Genomic DNA, 21,476 nt, shown 5'->3' with positions numbered 1-21,476 from the left:
ATGTTGCAATTTACTCCATGTGGGGCTGCATCTCCCTGGTGGGTGTAGGAATCCTTTGTGGCCCTTCAGGATAAAAGGTGCTATATATACGTATGGTATTGATAATATGCCTGTCCAAAGGGAAACAGCTCAGCTTGTGGTCCAAAGCATTGTGTGTAAACCACTTCTTTTTCATTCAAAAGCTTTTCTGGTTTCAAATGCTCTGAGCTGGCATAAATGCTTAAACATGCTTTAAATAGGTTTGTTTGCTCATCTGTCAATTTCTAAAGCAGAATCATATTGTACAATTTTGTGGAATCTTATTAAGAACAAGCAGCAATTTGCAGGAACTAAACTAGATGATTTGGGGTTGTTTTTTTCTTTTATCATTTAAAGAAAGTTTTCCGTCAAAGCACAGTTTCACACTTTGGAGCAGATACCTGCTGGGGGAAAGGAACAGCAAGAGACCAATAAGAGAGAAAAGCAATAGGCCTTTGGAGCTAAGAGACCAAAGTCACAGGCTGAAATCCTGAGAATAATCCCTGATTCAAGCCAGGATGCCTTACTTTTAAAATACACAGCTATTTACTAGGTCCCAAAGACTAATTCTGACTTTTGTTTAAAGAAGTTTCTTTTCTAAAGGAACTTGAACAATTTGAACGAAAGCACAAGAGGTCTCTCGGGGAGCTGCCAGTGGTAGGCAATCACTGGGTGCTGCATCTCCCTATCAGAGTTCCTAGCTTTCTCTCTTTAAAAATAAAATGGGGGAAGAAATCTAGACAGCTACTTAAGAAACAATGATTAATAGTCGTTTGCTGAAAGAGTTGTCTCGTGTTAGAAGGGCCGGTTTGTGAGTTTGGGGTCTATACTACAAATTATATTTATACTCCCCTCATTTTCTTATTAAAAGAAGGATCATTCCCCACGTTACAGAGACTAGGAGATGGGCTGTAAAAGATTAGGTTATTGGTTTCTATACTGAGAGGTAGGCTGACAGGAGGCCCCCAGAATCTCTGCTAAAAGGGCCTGAGAATGAAACTGGTCAAAGGGGACCAGAAGGAGACCTAGTCGACAGACAGAAGGGCAAGGAACCCTGGGAAGGGGCAAGTTGCTGTGGACTTGGTGACAGAGCTGACAGGCAGAGCCGGGGCTGGCAACAACCAGTATTCCTGGAGCACCCCAACAAGGGGGTGTGAGAGGCTGGGCAGCCAACATCCCAGAAGGAAATTAAGAGACTCAGGCCTTGGCCAAGAGAACAGAGGGCTTGAGACATGACCCAAATTCTGGCTTCCATTTTCAGGGCCCAAAGATAAGGCTTTCAAAAGAGGGTGGGTGGCAGCTCCCCTGTATCCAGCTGAGGGAGGGAAGGTTGCTCCAGCCCACAGCAGAGGCTGTGACTCAGGATGACAGATGGGGCAAAAGACTCCTGGTGTTGAAGATTGTGTTTTTTAGACTTCCATTTACCGGGGAAGGGATGGCGCTCTAATTTAGCTGGAGAACTAGATGGCCTTACCGTCCTGGGATGCTATGGCAATCACCACATTTACAGGTGGAGAGACAATAGCGTTAACGAGAGAATTACGAGTAGCTAGGGAAGTGGAGGTCAGCTAAGCCGCGCTCCACTGTTCCAACAACCGACACGGGCGGTAAGAAGGAACTGAGGGGCGGATGGGTCGCAGGGGTATATATCCGGTGCCACTCCAGGGGGCGCCCAGCCAACCCACCAAGTGTTGCTAGGGTAAAAATCTTCCGACGAACATGCACGCGGCACGCACACACCTAATTGGAATCGATATGAGCAAGCACTCGAAGAAGAACAAAGCCACATTCCACAAAGCCATAAGCCAAATTCACCCTTCAGAGGTGCACATGCAACTCCCATCAATTTCAACTGGGGACTCCTGGCTACGGCTACACATTAGATGACACAAAAAGTGGTAGAGGCTTGTGGTTTTGGTGCTCAAAGCCCCAGATTCTATCCCCACCAGCAACCCCTGTTGGTAGAGGGGGATCGTTACAGAAGCTGAAGTAAGCTCACCTGAAGATGATGTTACTGTGTGAACTGATGTTTTTCCCTCCATACACAGAAGGAATCCAGGAAGGGCGGGGTCTCACTTTCCACAGTTTGAAGCATTCTTCAGAGAAGACATGGAAGTTCCATTTCCTAGGCTCAAACATGTCATTGACACCATCTGTGCACATGGGCATCACCATTTCTGTGCAAGCCTGGAAGACAAAGCAGGAAAATATAACAGTGGCCTCTGTGGGACACTTTAAATATGTTAGTTGTGGCTATAGCTGTACTGGAAAGGAGGACTTCTTTCAATGCCTTACATAATAGATATTTGCTACATATTAAAATGCAGACACTGAGCCTCAAACGGCTTGCCTTTCCCACTGACCTCAATACCACTAGCCAGAGGACACATCAGAAGTGGTTCTATTTGAATAAACCAGAATCAATTTACCCTTTTAAATTTACATGGACTCAAAATCAGGTTTTTTTGCTGGAACTTAATGGTTTGCTTCTAATACAAATGTTGGTGTGAATCTTAAACCAATCGTCAAACACCCAGGAGCCCCAGGTTCTGTTCCCCGCTCTGCCACTATCTTGCAGTGTGACCTTGTGCAAGTCACTTCCCCTCTATATATCTCAGTCTCCCCACCTATAAAATGGGGATAATGGTACTGACCTTCCATTGTCAAGTGCTTTGTGCCCTAAAGATGAAAAGTGCTGTAAACATTCATTATTTTAATCCTTGACGATTTTCCCTACTGCATATCTGCAGGTGACCAAGACATATTACTCATGTCATTAAAAAGGTTCCACCCTATTCACCACCATACATACCAGCTCAAGATAACGTTCAGGTTCTGTTAACCGATTTCACAGATAAAGGCTGAAATAATGTTTTAAGATCACAGTCTAATTCAGAGAGATCATCTAACACAAACTCTTTTGTTGGGAAGGCCAGGACTGTTCACAAAAGTGAATGATAATCCCTTGACACGTTCCTATTGAGTTCTAGATGAGCTTGATTTTGGAAAAAATGAAGTCTGACACTCAGTTGGTGCAAACGGCACAGCTTGTGTTGATTTCTCAGTGAAGGTATGCCAGTTTGCAGCAACCAAGGATCTGCACCCATATATTAACGCAAGTTAAAAGATTCTGACAGAATGAATTGAGAATTCACAGTAGCTTTGGCACTTTGGACATTTTGGAAAAGGTTTGTGTATGTACCTGATAGTACCAGCCCGTCAGCCCAAGATTTCTTGTGGCACTCTGAGACGTGTTAAGGCACGACGCAGCTCCTGAGTAGTTGTAGTAGACATTTACTGCCTGGAAAACATTCTGTAGCAATAATTTGTCTGGCAGTTTGGGATTCTTCATGAACTTGCAAACTACCTATAGCAAGAGAAAGGGGGAAATGTCTCTAATGATGCCCTTGACACACACTGACCGAACCTGAGAACAAGTCGGGTATGGTGCACTGCTTTCTTTTGAAAGTTGTCAATCTGAACTACAGCATTTCTTGGACACCATATTTAATTTTATGGTATATATTACAAAGACAATTATATTAAATCAGAAAAACAAATATAAAATATTACGTGTAATGCAGCGGAGTTATTTTGCTGCTAGTACCCAACATTTTGAACTTCCCGATTTTATTTCAACTGTACAATCTTAATATTGCATTAGAGGTTTCTGCATCTGTGATAAATGAAGGGGAGGGGTAGTTCCCTTTTATGGACACCCAGCCAGCCCGTTAGCTATAAAATCCATCTTGGTAGCTGCTCTCTACTTGCTTTACCTGTAAAGGGTTAAAAAAAGTCTCCAGATGAAGGAAAGGGAGTGGGCACCTGACCAAGAGAGCCAATGGGAAGGCTAGAACTTTTTAAAGTGGGAGGGAAAAAACTTCCCTTTGTCGGTCTGTTGTTGTTCTCCAGGGAAGAGAGGAACAGGGGAGCACTTGTGCTGTGAGAGCTGAAGGCCAGATGTGAAAATCATCAGATCATAGCTAGAACTACTTATTTGAAAACCCCCAAATATGTAAGTAGATCAGGAATGTTTAGAAAGATGCGAGTAGGGTTACTTCCTTTATTTGTGTAAGGCTTGTGGACTCCTCTGTGCTAACCCCAAATGCTTTTGTGTTGTTTGTAACCTTTAGGCTGATCTTCAAGAAGGTTATTCTTGATGTTTAATTTTTGTATGTGGGTTTTTTAAATCTAGCAAAAGCCTAAGTTTCAGATGTATTTTCTTTTTGTTTTTAATAAAATTTACCGTTTTTACTAACAGGATTTGGATTTTTGTGTCTGAAGTGGTTTGTGCACATGTTTTTTAGTTAGCTGGTGACAACAGATGATTTCTTTGTTTTCCTTTCTCAACTCTTCCCCGGAGCGGGGTGAAAGGGCTTGAGGGTACCCCAAAGGAAGGAATTCCCAAGTGTGCCTTCCTGAGTTCCAAGGGGTTTTGCATTTGGGTGGTGGCAGCCTCCACCATCCAAGGTCAGAGAAAAGTTGTAACCTTGGGAGTTTAATACAAGCCTGGAGTGGCCAGTATTAATTAATCGAATGCACATTCTGCACTCAAAGTGCCAGAGTGGAGACTCAGCCTTGACAGCATCCAATTCCCTTGCTTTATAAAAATAGCTTATGCTTTATAATTAGTTAGAAAAGTTAATAAATAATTTGGAGTTCCTTTGGGATGAAAAATGTCTCCTAAAAATGTAAGTTCATTGCATTAGCACAATGGGACTCCAATCCATGGCTGGGGTTCTAGATGCTACTGTAATATAAATAATAAATCAGCATAAATTGGGAAGTTTCTCATTTTTAAAGTGATACTGTTTTTAATCTCTCTAGCAGTTTTTTTATTTCTTCAGCTCTGGAAAACATATTGGAAGGAGGCACTGTCCTGCTGGAAAATTAAATCAACACTGGGTTTGGTTTGAAGCTCAGGGTTAAATCCTGGCCTACATCACACCATGATCTGCCTCCACACAGATTTTCCCCCTTCCCAAACTGAAGAGGTACGTGGCAGCTAACTCCTGAGCACAGCTCCCTTCTTATCTCCTGCTCTGTGGAGGGCTCTCAGTAAGTCTGGGACCTACTTGAGAAAGGGAAGAGACTGAGCATCCCAATGGTAAGTATGGGGAGGGCCAGGGCACATCCATCAGACCCCAGTCCCCGACCCAGGCCTCATTTGGGTGGCCATGTTATCTCTGTTAGTGCAGCTCCTGCCAGGGACTGGGGGAGATGCACCAAGGCTCTAGAGCAGTTGTGAAGTCACATGGATGCCTGTGCCAACAGTTCTGGCCACCTGCAAACCTTCTGGGATCTACACGGTTTGGGGGCAGGCTCCCTAGCTCATTGTGGGAATGTGTGTGTGTTGGAGGGAGGGGGCAGTGTGCAAATCCTGTCCCTGTCCCCATGAAAAGATAATCAGGAAGAAACTCTGGGAGGGGATATTTGCATAACTTTCCTCTCCCCTTAGCCTCTTCCCACAGACTTATGGGGAGGCAGAGGTGTGCAATCCAGCCCCCTGCAGGGTGCGGAGAGTACCTGTAACTCCCCCTGAAGCTGAAGGGAGTTGCTGGTGCTCAGCAGAATATAGCTCCCTTTGGGCTGGGAATAACGTTCAGTAAGATGTGTTCTTTCCTCCTGTTAGCTAACAGAGTGCCTAATACAAGGTAAAATCCTACTGAGGAAGAGGTAGTTACCAGTTTTAGCACAAGTTAGCAGGTTGAAGTAGGGGCCATGGGGGAGCCTAGAGTTGTCTGTGACCTGCGAACTCAGGCAGTTCATAGTTTTAACATGAATGAGTAGGTCACAGGCAACTCCAGGCTGCCCCATAGCAGTGTTAACACAAGTTAACCTCTACCTTGACCTGCTAACTCCCGCTTCGTCACTAGGATTTTACCTTGTGTTAGCTAACAGGAGGCAAGAACTTACACTTAGGCCTTGTCTTTACTAATAAGTCACCAACTCTTCTGCCTTGGCTAGTTTCAGTGCTTAGTTTGTGCCAGGGCTGAGCCCCGGCACCGCTAGGCTTGGCAGTTCATAGCCCTGGCACCTCTGGGCTTGTTGCATCAGTTATGAATGTAAAACAATTGCTTGAGACCCAGGCGCCAGCACCTCTTCCGTTATAAGTGAAGCACTGACTAGTTCACTAACCAGCTCTGCCCCTGAGCAGTTAAAGGCGCTGAAAGCTCACTCACTCGTGCCCTGCAGAAGGTAAAGATGAGAGTCTAAAGAGCTGCAGACAGCCCTACTTCTGTAGATCAAGCACCGGGGTGGAAGCTGAGAGACCAATCACTTCTCAGAGGCCACCATCCGCCCACACTAGAGAAAGGATTATGCAGACGCATTCAGCTATTCTAACAGTTTTCTTCCCCTAAGCTCTCAATACCCTTCTCACTCAGCTAATCACATTAGTTTTGTCATTAGAGCTCACATTTCATAGAAGGTACCTAAACAGCTTAAGCCACCCAGAGAGGCCGCATACATTAGAAGCGCCAAGACAAACAGAAGGAAGGATTTTCTATTTCATATCTTACTGAGCCACTGTGGCTCACTCAAACCTTTGAGCTCCATCTATCAGTAACAGAACAGCAAATTCAGGGATGGCAGTGAGGCAGTAAAGTGCATCCTTCAAGCTGTATTTAGACAGACAAGAGACTGAAATTGAACTGAGGGTATTTATGCTGATGAGAGAGCAGCAAAGGACAGGTGAATTTCCATTCTCCCCCGCTTTCCTTTCTTTTCCCTTCCACCAGTCAAGTCTATGGCTATTTTTGTATGCATGTTTCAGCTTTTGTTAACAAGCCAGAGCAAGTCAAGCCCACCTATGCACACAACATGACAATACACAGTGCGAGGACATGACAAGAAAACCACACTGAAGCCCAATTCAGCAAATCTCTTACTCATCTCCAGATTCTGCTTTCGTTGCCCACCCAAAGTAGTACCTCATGCTCAAATCCAAGGGACCATTCCTAAGGGACTACTCAGTATGAGTAGAAGTGCTTGGGTCCCATTCAAACAAACCACACTACCCACATTAGCAAGATTTTCCCAGCAGGATCAATCCCTTATGTAGCATATAAACCCAAGTCTGCTGACTAAAGGAGATCAACAGTTCGTCTGTTCAGAATTTAGGTTTAATGGAGGATAACACTGGTATTGACTTTCTTTCTTTTAATTTTACCTCTGTACTTCATTGGTAATTCACAGTAGCTCAAAATGACTCAGAGGAATTCACTGAGGGGTTAACAGAGTAGAGGCAGGCAAGACCAAGAAGAAGTGGCTCAGAGGCAAGGAGAACTCCAAATAAGTAGGTTGGCAAATAAAGGAGAGGATGTGGAGAGCTGCAGCCAGGAGGTCAGAACACAGCTGGAGAAACAGTCTAGTTCAAGCACTTTGGGCTTCTGAAGACCAGAGGGATTTGGAAAGATCATAAGAGGGAAAGGCAACAGCTGAGATCATAGCAGATGAAGGTATGAATAAGGAGGGGAGCCGAGGGGAAGTAAAGACCGATAGCGACTTTCCAACAAAGAGAAAAAAAAATGTTTTGGGGCGGAGGATTGGCTCTACAAAGCCAACATGGAGTAAAAAAAGAATTGAACATATTTTTGACACTAAAAATCAAGCAGATGCGACTCCAATACACACAGGCAGCAGATCTGACGAGCCAGAAAGAGCCATTTTTACATGATCACTTGGCAAAGCAGAGCACGCTGAGGTTTGTGATAAGGTCTAAGGAGAGCAAAGTGGAACAAGGAGCTGATTGTAAAATTCCTGATGTCAAAAGAAAAGGACAGCACTGCCAACCAAAAGCCTGTTATAAATCTATTGTGGGACAGGAGGAGAAAATACAGCAGAAACCTGTTACATGTGTAAGCTCGTTGCACCCAAAATTGCATTCCTTTAGACAGGGCTCTGGAGACCTTTCATAAACAACGTATATTCATTGAGCCAACCCATTATTTCACCAGGCCAATGAAGCCATCTTCTGTGTTGCTTTCCTGGAATGAAAAAGTTGTAATCCAAACGAAATTCAATGTATTGGACCCAATCTTGAAAGGTGTGGAGCACCCTCCACTCTCACTCAATCAGAACTGAGGGTGTTCCAGTTGCAAGATTAGCTCCTAGATCAGAGATAGGCAAACTTTTGGGGAATAGAAATGCTCACAAAATTGGAGTTGGGCTGTGGGGTGGGGGGAGGGCTCCGGTTGGGGGTGCGGGCTCCAAGATAGGGTCAGAAATGAGGAGTTCAGAGTGCGGGTGGGGGCTCCACGCTGGGGAGTGCAGGCTCCAGCTGTGGGTGCGGGCTCTGGAGTGGGGCTGGGGATGAGTTTGGGGTGCAGGAGGGTGCTCTGGACTGGAATTGAGGGATAGGGAGGGGGATCAAGGCTGGGGCAGGGGCATGGGGAGAGGCTCTGGGGTGCAAGCTCATGGTGGTGCTTATCTCAAGCGGCTCTGCACGCTGCCCCGTCCACAGGCACCGTTACTGCAGCTCCCACTGGCTGTGGTTCCCGGCCAATTGGAGCTGCAGGGGTGGCGCTTGGGGCGGGTAACAGCATGCAGAGCTGAGGCCACTGGTTGCCCCTACACCTAGGAGCCAGGGTGGGGGCCAGGCTGCTGCTTCCAGGAGCTGCGTGGCATGACCCCTGACCCTGCTCCCCAACTGGAGCACCAGAGGGGGCCATGCGGCTGTTTCCGGGAGCCGCGTGGAGCGGCCCCTGCCCCTGCTCGCCAGCTGGAGTTCGGGGGCTGGAATAAAACAGCTTGCAGGCCGGATTCGGCCCACGGGCCGTAGTTTGCCCACCCCTGTCCTAGATCACGTGGGTTTTCTTTACTTTTTAAAAGCAGCAATTTGCAGTAAATCAGCGTGTCCCAGCCTAAAGCTGAATCAGTTATAGAAGATGTAGACACTCATTTACCTGAATGGGCCAAGCTGGCAGGGGCTGTAAGAAATCAGCTTTATATGGATAGTTCACCATTGCCAAATTTACCCATGTTTCACTTAGCCAAGCTTTCAACACAGCAGCATCTTGCTTGCTTTTTAATGGGCTGCATAAGTGAAATGCGCTGGAAAGCCACTTCAAACCTTCATCTAAGCAAGAAGACACACAAATTAGTGGTTAATGTCCCTGGAGTCAGTCATACATCATAAAGGCTATGGATAGTGAGGACCCGAAACATGCCCGTTAGTGCAGCTTCTCGCTTAACCTTTTCCCTTCCCTCAATGTAATTAATCCACTGAAGTTTCTTCATATGTACACAAGCATTCCTGAGAGCAGAATCTGGTCCAGTGAGTATTTCAGTGAATGGATTACTTGGAGATATGTGGATAGTGCATATCAAGCACATTAGGTTAATGTAAATCTGTCTGGTGTCTGACATATTAATATAGTGAACATGCTGGCTGAACATACAAGAGCTATCACTAGATAACTCACAGGACTCTGCTTGCCCTTCTCTCCTTTGTTTTGACTGGTTGACTCAGTTTCCCATTTTTACAGACTAATTTATAATACTGGTTTCTCTAGTGGGGTCCTGAAGTAGAACAGGAAAATAAATTTTAAAATCCCTGTGCTCTAGGTAGGCTGCAATCCCATCTGATCTCTCCACCCTAGTGCTAAATGATAAATAGTGCAATGGCCAATTAAGATTTTCCCTTCCTCCTTTCCTGTTTATTTTTGAGCTAGATTAAAAACAAAAACAAACAGACTACCTTTAAGGTCTGCTCTCCCATCCTCTTCCCTTCACCTTTTCTTATGAAATGAAGGATGTTGCCTTCCTTCCCAGTTTGTACCGGGCTGGAACATGATAGCGATTCCTTAAGTTATGATCTGGAGCCAACTCCAGATCTAAAGTTTTCCCAGTGGTCAGGGAGGTTTGGACCTGGATTTTAAACCACTCTATAAAACTTGTACAAACCATATGCTATGCCATCAGCAAGGTCTATTTTTAAGTTACCTTCCCCTTTTGAAAGGTTGATACCAGCAGACTTCAGAAATAGCATTTCAGTGGTAGCTAACCTCTTTTCTTTTCCCCATTCCAGATAGAGGAAAGGGCATAACTCTCTAGATCTAGACTAAGGTCTGCTATTTTTTTTAATCATTTTAAACAACCTAGTTATTTATTAGCTACAGTACTGAGCATGCAGATGTGTCATGGACTGTGTTAGGTCATTGCAAGGTGTGTCCCTGGAAAACAAGGTAGACAAAGCTAGAACTCAAGCAGCGTGGAAATCAGGGTTGTTGTTTTTTTTGTCTGTAGTTGTTTACTTTAACAAATGTCTCCTGTTTCTATGTGGTATGATAGCATCGTCCACCTTCAAAGTCAACTCCAAATGATCTCATTAAAAAAAGTTAATTTTTTAAATGTAAAAGCTAATCCATAACAGCAGATGAAGGCTTTGTTAAAAAAAAATTAATGATACACATGAGACAATCATTCACACTTTGTGCAATTTCAAATTTACAATGATTCTCTTTAGGCAAATTGCTTGAACTTTGTGATCCTTCGAAAAACATGATTCCTGAAAGGTTTTGCCAACTTCCTACCTGTGGAGGAGATGCGGTTAATGGCCCCCCAGGAATTCAGGATGCTCTCTGAGCAGCACTGCCCGCTCTTTTTGAAATCATTTGTCACTATACTGTAGAAAGTGCCACAGGGTACCAAATCCTCAAACTGCCAGATTGGGGCAGAGGCTGCAAGAGCTCTGTAGATGGAGACAGAAAGACAAGATTGTTTGGTGAAACATGTGCATCTAGCACCTCTAAAAAAATGAATCTCTGTCCTCATGGCAATACTTTCCCCACAGCTGCTGTCTTCTAATTAAAAGCTTCTAAAAATAGGTGCTTATAATTCATCTGTGACATTCTTGACTGAGAATTACATGAACAATACCTACATTTGCAAAAATATTCCACAAGATGGAGTGCAAAGCAAGTGGAAGTTTCAGCCATGTCAGATTATCTTTGGAAAAATCATGGGAGACAGGAGAGATTCCAGAAGACTGAAAAAGGGCAAATATAGTGCCCATCTATAAAAAGGGAAATAAAAACAACCCAGGAAACTACAGACCAGTTAGTTTAACTTCCATGCCAGGGAAGATAATGGAGTAAGTAATTCAGGAAATCATCTGCAAACACTTGGAAGGGGATAAAGTGATAGGGAATAACCAGCATGGATTTGTAAAGAACAAATCATGTCAAACCAATCTGATAGCTTTCTTTGATAGGATAATGAGTCTTGTGGATAAGGGAGAAGCGGTGGATGTGGTATACCTAGACTTTAGTAAGGCATTTGATACGGTCTAGCATGATATTCTTATCAATAAACTAGACAAATACAACTTAGATGGGGCTACTATAAGGTGGGTGCATAACTGGCTGGATAACCGTACTCAGAGAGTAGTTATTAATGGTTCCCAATCCTGCTGGAAAGGTATAACGAGTGGGGTTCCGCAGGAGTCTGTTTTGGGACCGGCTCAGTTCAATATCTTCATCAACGACTTAGATATTGGCATAGAAAGTACACTTATTAAGTTTGTAGATGATACCAAACTGGGAGGGATTGCAACTGCTTTGGAAGATAGGGTCATAATTCCAAATTATCTGGACACATTGGAGAAATGGTCTGAGGTAAACAGGATGAAGTTTAATAAAGACAAATGCAGAGTGCTCCACTTCGGAAGGAACAATCAGTTTCACACATACAGAATTGGAGGAGACTGTCTAGGAAGGAGTATGGCAGAAAGGGATCTAGAGGTTATAGTGGATACGAGCTGTTCTTTACTGATGCGTGCACTTGTCAATAAAGAACTTTTGATCGGACCTTGCTGGTGTTGCCTGTCTCTCTGCGGTCAGACAACGAACTTCGCTGTTGGGGTTCGAGTCCCCGACACCTTCCAGTCCTTGAATCTATGAATAAAATGCTAGTTCAAACATTTTTACAAATTTTGCAGGCTCTTAGTCCATGTTTATATTTATTTGTACAGTAGTGTCTAGAGACCCCAACTGAGATCAGGCCCAGTGTATTAGGCACTGTGGATGGATGGATGGATGGATAGAGAGATAGACAGACAGACACACACACACACACACTCTAAAGAGACAGTCTGTGCCCCAAGACTTTACCATCTAAATAAACAAGGCAGACAAAGGGTGGCAGAATTATTATCCCTATTTTACAGATGGGACTCTGGGGCAAAGAGAGGCTAAGTGACTTGCGCAAGATCACATGGAAAGTCTACTGTGAAACTGGGAACTGAACCCAGAGCTCAAAAGTCACAGGCCAGTGCCATAACCACAAGACAATCGTTTCCCAACAGCTATACAGTAATCCTACATAGGGTCTGATACAATACAAAATAGCAGTGGCTGCCTAGGTCATAACAGCCCCAGAAGGCTATGGATGCTGGCTCTGTGGCAGGAGAGCCTTGGATGCTGCAAAGCAAAGTCACCAAAAGAACCTTCCCATGATGAACTGTGAAGCTGTCCAAGGAAAGAGAGCATCCAGTAGTCAACTCTTGGGACAGCTGGGCAGTCTGCTTGCTGAGGCAAAGACCATGTAAGCTACAAACAACTCTACTAACTCCCTTGCATGTTTCCTGGAGGGTGGTAAAGTTGGCTCAGGCATTTGGAGGGCATATAGAGGAGCTTCTCTTACTTCTAGACACCAAGAAGAGAGCTTATGTTCACAATGGCATTGTGGGAAACGCTTCCCCTCCAACACCATAGTTTATCCTGGAGCCTCTCCCTTTCCTCATGATGAGGAGAAGAGGAATATAAACAGAGGTGCTGAGTTTTCAGTCCAATGCGACTCTTTGCTCTTCTCCCTACCTGACCTTCAGAAAAAAGAAGGCAGCCAAGTGAAGTGTCCTGAAATTGGCCTGTCCCATATGAAGTTCTTCCCTAGCCAGACGAGGGAAAGCTTGCCTGCACTTTAAGCCTTCAGGGGTGAGGAGAGTCCCACACTCAACTACATTAGCTGCATCAAGGAACAAAAATAGCCATTGTAAAACATATTGGCACGGGTCAAATATTCACTGAGTAAGAGTTTTGGGTTATGCCAAAAATCCCAATCACTTTTTTCTTTTTGTTAATAAATTTTAAAAGTTACCTCGCCCCAGAGAGAGACAAAATCTTATCTGCCATCTGCAACTTTTAAGGACAATGGAGCCTGAAAAAAAATCAGGAGACTCAAAAAGTCAATTTTCTTAAAAGGGATCATTTTAAAGTAAAGTAATTAGAACTTAATTAACAGGTTTACTTGAAAATCCTCAGAAAAAAGTCAACACTAGCTGCCAGCTTTCATATGTATTGCCCTTCCTCAAATCTTTGGAATCTCCTAGAGGGACAGAGTCACCAACACTGAGGTGCTCAAATGGACCAGCATACCCAGCATGCAAACACTCCTCAAACAGAGACACCTCCACTGGCTTGGGCACGTGCGCCAAATGAATGACGGGTGCATCCCAAAGGACATCCTCTACGGTGAATTGACATCTGGAAAGAGACCCAAAGGGTGCCCAAAATTGCATTTCAAGGATGCATGCAAGCAAGACTCAAAGAAATGGACCTGGATGTGGATCACTGGGATGATCACACTCAAGACCACAGCCTTTGGAAATAAGAGCTTAAAGGTCTCCGGGGTTACGAGAGGAAGCAGTCCAGCCTAGTACAGGAGAAAAGAGTGCACAGAGCCCAAAGGGTCGAAACATCGCCTTTATATGTGATAGATGCAGCAGAGATGGTCTCTCTCGAGTGGGTCTCTTCAGCCACAGCCGCAGCTGCCATAAAACCAGCTGAGTAAATTCTTTACCACTCAGGGGCGCGTTCCCATGGCCTCTTGAGACTGAAGGGTGCCTATTACTACCAACTGCTAGATTCTGTTCTGTAAATTTTGGAAGAGATTGTTATTGGCTGAAGAATAAAATAAGAGGTTGAATCCCTGTTTTAGATGAAAAATTTAACACAATCTTAACTCTGAGCTTTCAAGAGTGCCTCCACAATATTCACAGCTATAAATGCAAACTATAAATGCAAAGAAGGATTAGGTCTTCCTAACAAATCCCTCTATTTCCAGGTCATTTTTTATGTGCCATTTCTGATCTGTGTTTAAGCACAGCAACTGCACTTACCCAACCACCACATGAGGGTATTTCATTCTAAACCAGGCTGAAAGCATCCCTCCATAGGAACCCCCTATGGCAATCACAGGGGCATTTAGGGCTCCTGGAATTGTCTCCTTTACGTGCTGAATTAGTATCGCAAAGTCTGCCAGAGCTTGTTCTGACGTCAGGTAATTCAGGTGTTTGGAATCCTGAAACAAGAACATATTATACAGCATGGGACAGATTTTCAAACACCAATCTTTGTTTTTCCATTTGCAATTTGTGAGCTGCTGAGGATCACGGTGGCTACATTTGAGCAACAGGTGAATTGATCTCTGCAAGTGTAGCTTATAATTCTAGAAATCCCTAGAGGCTTTTGAAAGCTACTGTATAGAATCAACAGTTATAGAAAATGTAACTCTCCTGCCACACATATTAGTAAACGTAGGCAAATCCTGCTCACCTTACTCATGCAAGTAGTTACTATGTAGTCAATAGGGTTACTCACATGAGTCAAGCCAGCAGGATTTACACTAGCATAGAAGAATTTTAAGGAGAAAGGAAGCAGCCAAATCTCAACAGCCTTGAAACCAGTGGGTGATCAGAGTGGGAAAAGGCACTTACGCTGTAAGTCTTATTTCCGAAGGGCAAGGATTCTCCATAGTATCTGTGTTCAGCAAATATTAACATGGCATTAAGCTCTTCTGCCACATCCCACATAAAACCCTGGGAGGAAAAGGGATGTTTAAAACAATGAGCAGACACTGAATTAATACATACTTTCATTTAAATATACCCATTAAACTCATATTCTTCAGTAGGGAAGATGCCCCTGACACAGTTACTAGTCACTCAACTATTGTCTAAGGATAGTAAAAGTAAAGAGAACTAGACGGGTACAGAATGTAATGGAGGCTTAGTAAATCACCAAAAATATTCACAGGGCCAAAATTCTGCGTGGGGCAAGTAGGTACACAAAAAGAGAAACATATCAGGTGAGGGAAAGTGCTATACACCAATACTGTGCCAGAGCCAGTTCAGGCAATGCTGCCATAACTGCTGTAGCAAAAGGGACGTGGCTCATGGGAAATCTATGAATAAAGATATACACATCTCAGAATTCTGATTAAGTTACAGGTGACATGAACGTCATTTTGTGGCAAACACTATATAAAGAGGGCTTCTGATTTCAGTTTTAACGGATAAAAACCAATAAGACATCCCTGACATAAATAACCCCCTGAAATCAGTGTTCATCCAGGAAACACTAGAACAACACTGGAACTTGTTACTTGTATCTAGGGGCTTGTCTACATGGAGCAGTAATGCATACTATGGGAGTGTGATTTCTAAAGCACAGTCACATGTTGTGCATTAATTGGTCTGTGTAGTCCCCGCTGCTGCATGCTAAAGCATATACTACTGTAATGAGTAATGCATATATTGCAGTATATACAAAGAGAAGGTCCCCAACCTCCCACCCCACCCAATTTTTGGATATCTATGTAAAACTCAAAAATTGCTAAAAATAAATCCTGAAAAACAGAAGCCCTGTCTATAATCTATATAATAAGATTCCAAGAATGTTACTCTGAGGTGTGACAGTCTGATATCTAGATTATCTGTTGAGTCAGTGTGAAGTGATGGAAATAGCTACAAGCATGGTTGAAAGCTCTTTTTGTTCAGAAGATCTCCAAGTTCTATCACCACTGGGATTTGAAATCTGTTACCATCCCATTTTTTAAGTTTTCAGCCATTTTGACTTGAGGAATTATACCCATGCAGCAGCAAGGCATGTATCTATGCCATGGTGACAGTCCTAGACATTGGTTGAGTTACCTCCGATATCACAATCACCAGCCTAATTCTAAAGCTAATTTATAGGCAACAATTTCATTGCTTGTATGGAGTGCACTGATGGAGGATTACTTGGCCCAACTACCACATCTGTGTGACGGCACAGATGTTCAGTTACTAATATTATGTATAATAGAGAATTTCCTATGCTGATCATCAACTTACTATCAGACCACCTCAAAAAGAACAATGAATCTAGACTCAACTCCCCTGCAGGGCAGTGATGTATTATAAACTCCATTTTACAGATGGGGAATCTAAGGCAACATGATGTGAGGTGACTTACCAAAATCTCCTGATAACCAGTCCAGTGTCTCAACCACAATATCACCCTTCCTCTCAGGACCTGATTGACAAGCCTTTGAAATCAATGGAAGTATTTGCATTTCACTCAATGGGCTTTGAATTAGGCCCTAAACTCCTTTATTTTGTTTATTCTTTTAGCTCACTGTTCCTCAAGGAACACTATTATTTTAATCAAAATTACTGCAGACTTGGATTTTAAAATATGTATTCCGATGCTGTCTCCCACTAATACGCCACACTGTAAAAGGAAGAGGAATATTAGAGAACAAAAATCTATTTTATACACACCGTATTATTGCAAAACCAGGTGATATCGCCTTCATTGCCAGTGTAGAAGAGAATCGATCCATTGTCTTTTCTCCAATGCTGATCTGCTACTAGGTACCGCTGTTGGAATGTAAGATCTTGATCAAATCCAAAATGATCAATCTGTGGGAATGAACAGAAAAAAACAAACAATCAAATAGCTTCAGAAAGGTCTAATAGGGTCAAGGAGTAAAAGTGTTGACATTCAAGATGAGATTCACCAAGACTGAAAAACATAATTAAACCCAAGAATCTTTGACTCTAATATACTGAAACTGATTTAAAGTTTTTCCTCTCCAAGAGACAGTTAACCAGGGTTGGATGAAGACTGTATACTCAAGACAGAAGTGAAATTTAATCTCAGTTACAAAAGATATATGCAGTTTTAATAGCATCATATTTAAAGGCGATGCTCTCCAGGAGTTCAGGCCTCCCATACTATTGATATTGCAGTAGCATCTAGAAGACCTGCATCAGGGATCAGAACCCCATTTGCTAGATGCTCTCCAAACGTAGTAAAAATACAGTCTTTGTCTCATATTGATTACAGTCTTGTGTCAAGTTCTGGGGTGCAATCCAAACCAATGAATGGTTGTGTCACAGCCTGCCGTCAACCTAGGTGCCTTAAATGCTCTGCTGCTGTAGCTCACAGCCTGGACAGCAACACCCAGCAGACAAGCACGCACTGAGCATCTGTGTATTAAGCAACTCTGGCTCAGCACTCTGATTCCAGCCATCTGCTTGTTACACCCCAGCCACACTCTGGTATCTATTAACCAAGTGGCTAATTAGATGGTTACTATTAGCCTAGTGACTCCAACACTCCCAGTCCCAAGATTTCCCAAAACCACATGTTTTCTGTAATGTCTAGCCCTCTCCTGGATAATAAGGTTTGTTCGTTCCTCTAAAGAGACAAAATTCACAGTGTACCACTTTAATTCAAAAACTGGGTTGGTTTAGATTAAAAGTAAAACAAGCTTATTAACAAAAGGAGGTAGGATTTTAAGTGAGTTCAAGTATAAAGAACACAGAAATAGTTACAAGCAAATAAAGTGAAAAATGCTTTCTAGAGACTAAGGGTACGTCCAGATTATCCGCCGTATCGGTGGGTAGCGATTGATTTATCGGGGATCGATATATCGCGTCTTGTCGAGACACGATATATCGATTCCCGAACATGCTCCCCGTTGACTCCGGAACTCCACCGGAGCGAGCGGCGGTAGTGGAGTTGACAGGGGAGCTGCAGCCATCGACCCCACGCCGTGAGGACGGGAGGTAAGTTGGAATAAGATACGTCGACTTCAGCTACGGTATTCCCGTAGCTGAAGTTGCGTATCTTACATTGACACCCCACCTAGTGTAGACCAGGCCTAAGACTTAACAAAACTACAGTCTTGATTCAAAGTAAGATTCTTACCACACGCCCAAAGAGCAAGATGGCTGACTCCCCACCCAGTCAAGCTCTGTCCCCGAAGACAGTGAAACTTTGAAATGGATTCTTCTGAAGGTTACTCTCCAAAATAAAGTTAATTCAAGCCGTGAGGAAGGAGACAAGGGATCTGGTGATAAAGGAAGTTCCATGCTAGTTTCTTTCCCCATTATATTTGCTAAAATATATATTGATCTGTTCCTGCCCTCTCCGATGCAAATGAGTGGCCTCCTGATGTGATACTAATTGACTGATGACACCTAGCTGGAAATGCTGGCTTGTCCTTTCTCTGGGAGAAACCAGTTTACCCAGTCCTCAGACTTGTCTGGTAAACATATTTTAGTTCTGTAAAAGCAGCAATGCATCTGACATGCATCCGACAAAGTGGGGATTCACCCACGAAAGCTCATGCTCCAATACGTCTGTTAGTCTATAAGGTGCCACAGGATTCTTTGCTGCTTTTACAGATCCAGACTAACACGGCTACCCCTCTGATATTTTAGTTCTGCATTTCCTTCATTATTTGTATGGTCCCTTGGGCATTTACTGTACCTACCTCAGGAAAAACTATTAATGATCAGCACCTTATTCATTTTTCAATGATACCTTACGTGACACCTATCAGATACAATTTATGACATTTATGAATTGGGGTACACTGGTCAGGCCAGCAGAAACTCACTACCAGATACCAGTAAACCCCTTGCCCTCTTGCATCGGGATGCTGTTAGGGTTGCATCTCGGTAATGAGGGGAGCTGTATGAAATAAACAAATGGGGCACGGTGGAAGGCAGAAGAGTGAGGGGGTAAATGGCAGCGCTGGTCAAAAGTTTTCTGACAGGTGTTTTTGGAGATGTGTGGCAGGGAAAATACAAAGTTTTTTCAACTAAATGGAAAATTTTCAAGGAATTATGTTTCCTAGAACATGTTTGATGGAATACTAAAACCCCAAAACTGAAGTTTTCCTAGCTAAAATATTTTTGGTTTTCAACAGTTTACAGCTGAAAAATGGTAAAGTTTTCATTTCTGATTAAGAGTTGAAGTTTTCCACTGAATGTTTTCACTAAAACATTTTTCCTCCCATTTTCATCAAAATTTTCCGAGGTGGGGGGGTGAGCAGATGTTTTTCTACATAAGACAGCTGTAGTATCAGCTTTATAACTGGGGCCCTACCAAATTCACATCCATGAAAAACGCATCTCAGATCGTGAAATCTGGTCTCCCCATGAAATCTGGTCTTGTGTGCGCTTTTACCCTACACAGATTTCACAGGGGAGACCAGCATTTCTGAAATTGAGGGTCCTGACCCAAAACAGAGTTGCAAGGTTATTTTGAGGGGGGGGATCATAGTATTGCCACCCTTATTTCTGTGCTGCCTTCAAAGCTGGGCAGCCAGAGAGTCGCGACTGTTGGCTGGGTGCCCAGCTCTGCAGGCAGCAGCCCAGCAGGAAGGGTGGCAATACCATACCAGGCCATCCTTACTTCTGCGCTGCTGCTGGCAGCAGCTCTGCCTTCAGAGCTGGGCGCCTGCCAGTAACCACTGCTCTCCAGCTGCCCAGCTCTGAAAGCAGCGCCATCAGCAGCAGTGCAGAAGTAAGGGTAACAGTACCACAACCCCCCCCTACACACACACACAATAACCTTGTGACACCCCCCACCACACACACACACACACACACACACACCTACCTCCTTTTTGGGTCAGGATCTCTACAATTACAACACCATGAAATTTCAGATTTAAATAGCTGAAATCATGAAATTTACCATTTTTAAAAACCTATGACCATGAAATTGGCCAAAATGGACCCTGAATTTGGTAGAGCCCTATTTATAATGTTGAAAATTTACCCTGGATTACAGAGGTGAAATGTTCAGCCTTCATTTATGCTACTTTACACACACACACACACACACGTTTATACACATCCTTCCCCCACCCTTTGGAGAGCCCATCTACACTGGGAAGCAGGGGCGATGCTCTGAAGGCAGCACCACTGCCAGCAGCAGCAGCGGAGAAGTAAGGGAGACATACTGAGCACAAGGAATGGGTGGGGGCTTGGAAATAACAAATGGGAGGGGAGGGAGCATGCAGGGAGAAAGACGGGGAGGAACATGCATAAGGGAGGAAGGATCACAGAGGGAAGAAGCGGGGCTTGGTTAGGGGAGGGGGTCACAGAACAAGGAAGGGGAACATGCATAGGGGAGGGGGATCACAGAGGGGGAAGGAGGGAGCATACACACAGGAGGGGCTCAGAGGAGGGGAGGATCCATAGGAGAGTGGGACTTGCAGTGAGGGGAGGATGCATAGGGGAGCAGGGATCACCAACAGGGGAGGGAGGCATGGTTAAGGGAATGGGGGGCACAGACGAGGGGCGGAGAGCCCCAAACAGAGAGAGTGTGGGTGAAGAGATGAGTCCCAGATGGGCAGGCACCCTGCAAGGAGGAGACTGGCACATGATGAAGCAGCACATGGTTGGGAGCACAGGGGATGGTGCTGCTGCGAGCAGGGCAGGCAGGGACCATCAGACATTGTGAGGGGTCTCGTCCCACCTCCATGTCTGTCCGAGGGCTGCCAGGAATTGAGCCGAGCTGTACCTCAGGGCAGCGGACAACGTGAAGTGTGCGGGGCTGACCTCTAGCCCCAGGTCCAGAGCCCAGGGTGACTCTGGGGTGAAGGCAGCAAGGGGCCAGAGCCCTTATGCTCTCCCCAGGCCTAGTGGGGGGACAGGGGAGCTTCGGTGCTCCCATGTATGCCCACAAGGTGTATAGTGCAGCCCCTCCTCCAATTTTTGGTCCAGCCCATCTCAGCCCTCACACCAAGAAGAGGCTGGCACCACCCCTGCTGGGAAGTTTACCAAAATAGCTATCCTGGAATATCTTCTTATGTGGACATTCTTATTTTGGTATAAGAGTGTCCACATGGGGGCTTATCTCAAGATAACTATTCTGGTGTAGCTGTTTCAGTGAATTTCCAACCATAGCCAAGTCCTAAAGCATCATCAGTTTTGCTTTAGAAACCAGTGCTTGGTGCTTCCGCCCTGGGAGTGAGGGTAGCCTGTAACTGGATCACTCTGAATTATTCTAGGAGAGAGCAGCATCTTTGCTTCATCTCTCTGTGTCAGTCTCCCTGATGGACCAGTAGAACAAGGACATTGGCAGTAGCTTACGGCGTGCTGCTGGTAGAAGCCTGACATCTGCTGGACTGAACATCTGTGCCTGCTGCCTTCCGTCGTTAACAGTCCCTCATGTGCCCTATAAAGCCTGGGCTCTTAACATGGCCCTTGTTCTGAAAACATTTGCAAGTGGATTTAGTGCTCACGGAAGCAAGGCACCTGAGTACTAGATCAAGCCATACGGAGCATGAGCAGCTGCTGTGCAAACTTCCCCATGCAGCTCAAACAATGAGCCTAATTCCAGCCTACCAGAACCCAGATATTCCAGTCAAGATAGCAAACTGCATGGCCT

At 44.3% G+C, this 21,476-nt stretch overlaps 1 protein-coding gene across 1 annotated transcript in view; it reads right to left on the bottom strand.

Moving 5' to 3' along the window:
• Positions 1 to 21,476, bottom strand: part of LOC123372593 (prolylcarboxypeptidase) — a 62,040-nt gene that overhangs the window by 8,056 nt on the left and 32,508 nt on the right. Inside the window, exons 2-8 of the mRNA XM_045020804.1 lie at positions 16,562 to 16,702; positions 14,735 to 14,836; positions 14,138 to 14,319; positions 10,554 to 10,711; positions 8,925 to 9,097; positions 3,221 to 3,385; positions 2,018 to 2,205 (exon numbers count right to left, since the gene is read on the bottom strand). Coding sequence (XP_044876739.1) covers positions 2,018 to 2,205; positions 3,221 to 3,385; positions 8,925 to 9,097; positions 10,554 to 10,711; positions 14,138 to 14,319; positions 14,735 to 14,836; positions 16,562 to 16,702 — 1,109 coding nt within the window. The remainder of the gene's footprint in view (positions 1 to 2,017; positions 2,206 to 3,220; positions 3,386 to 8,924; positions 9,098 to 10,553; positions 10,712 to 14,137; positions 14,320 to 14,734; positions 14,837 to 16,561; positions 16,703 to 21,476) is intronic.

Source organism: Mauremys mutica, chromosome 1 (assembly GCF_020497125.1).
Source record: "Mauremys mutica isolate MM-2020 ecotype Southern chromosome 1, ASM2049712v1, whole genome shotgun sequence".
NCBI lineage: Eukaryota > Metazoa > Chordata > Testudines > Geoemydidae > Mauremys > Mauremys mutica.
This window is presented reverse-complemented; position numbering and strand designations above follow the sequence as displayed.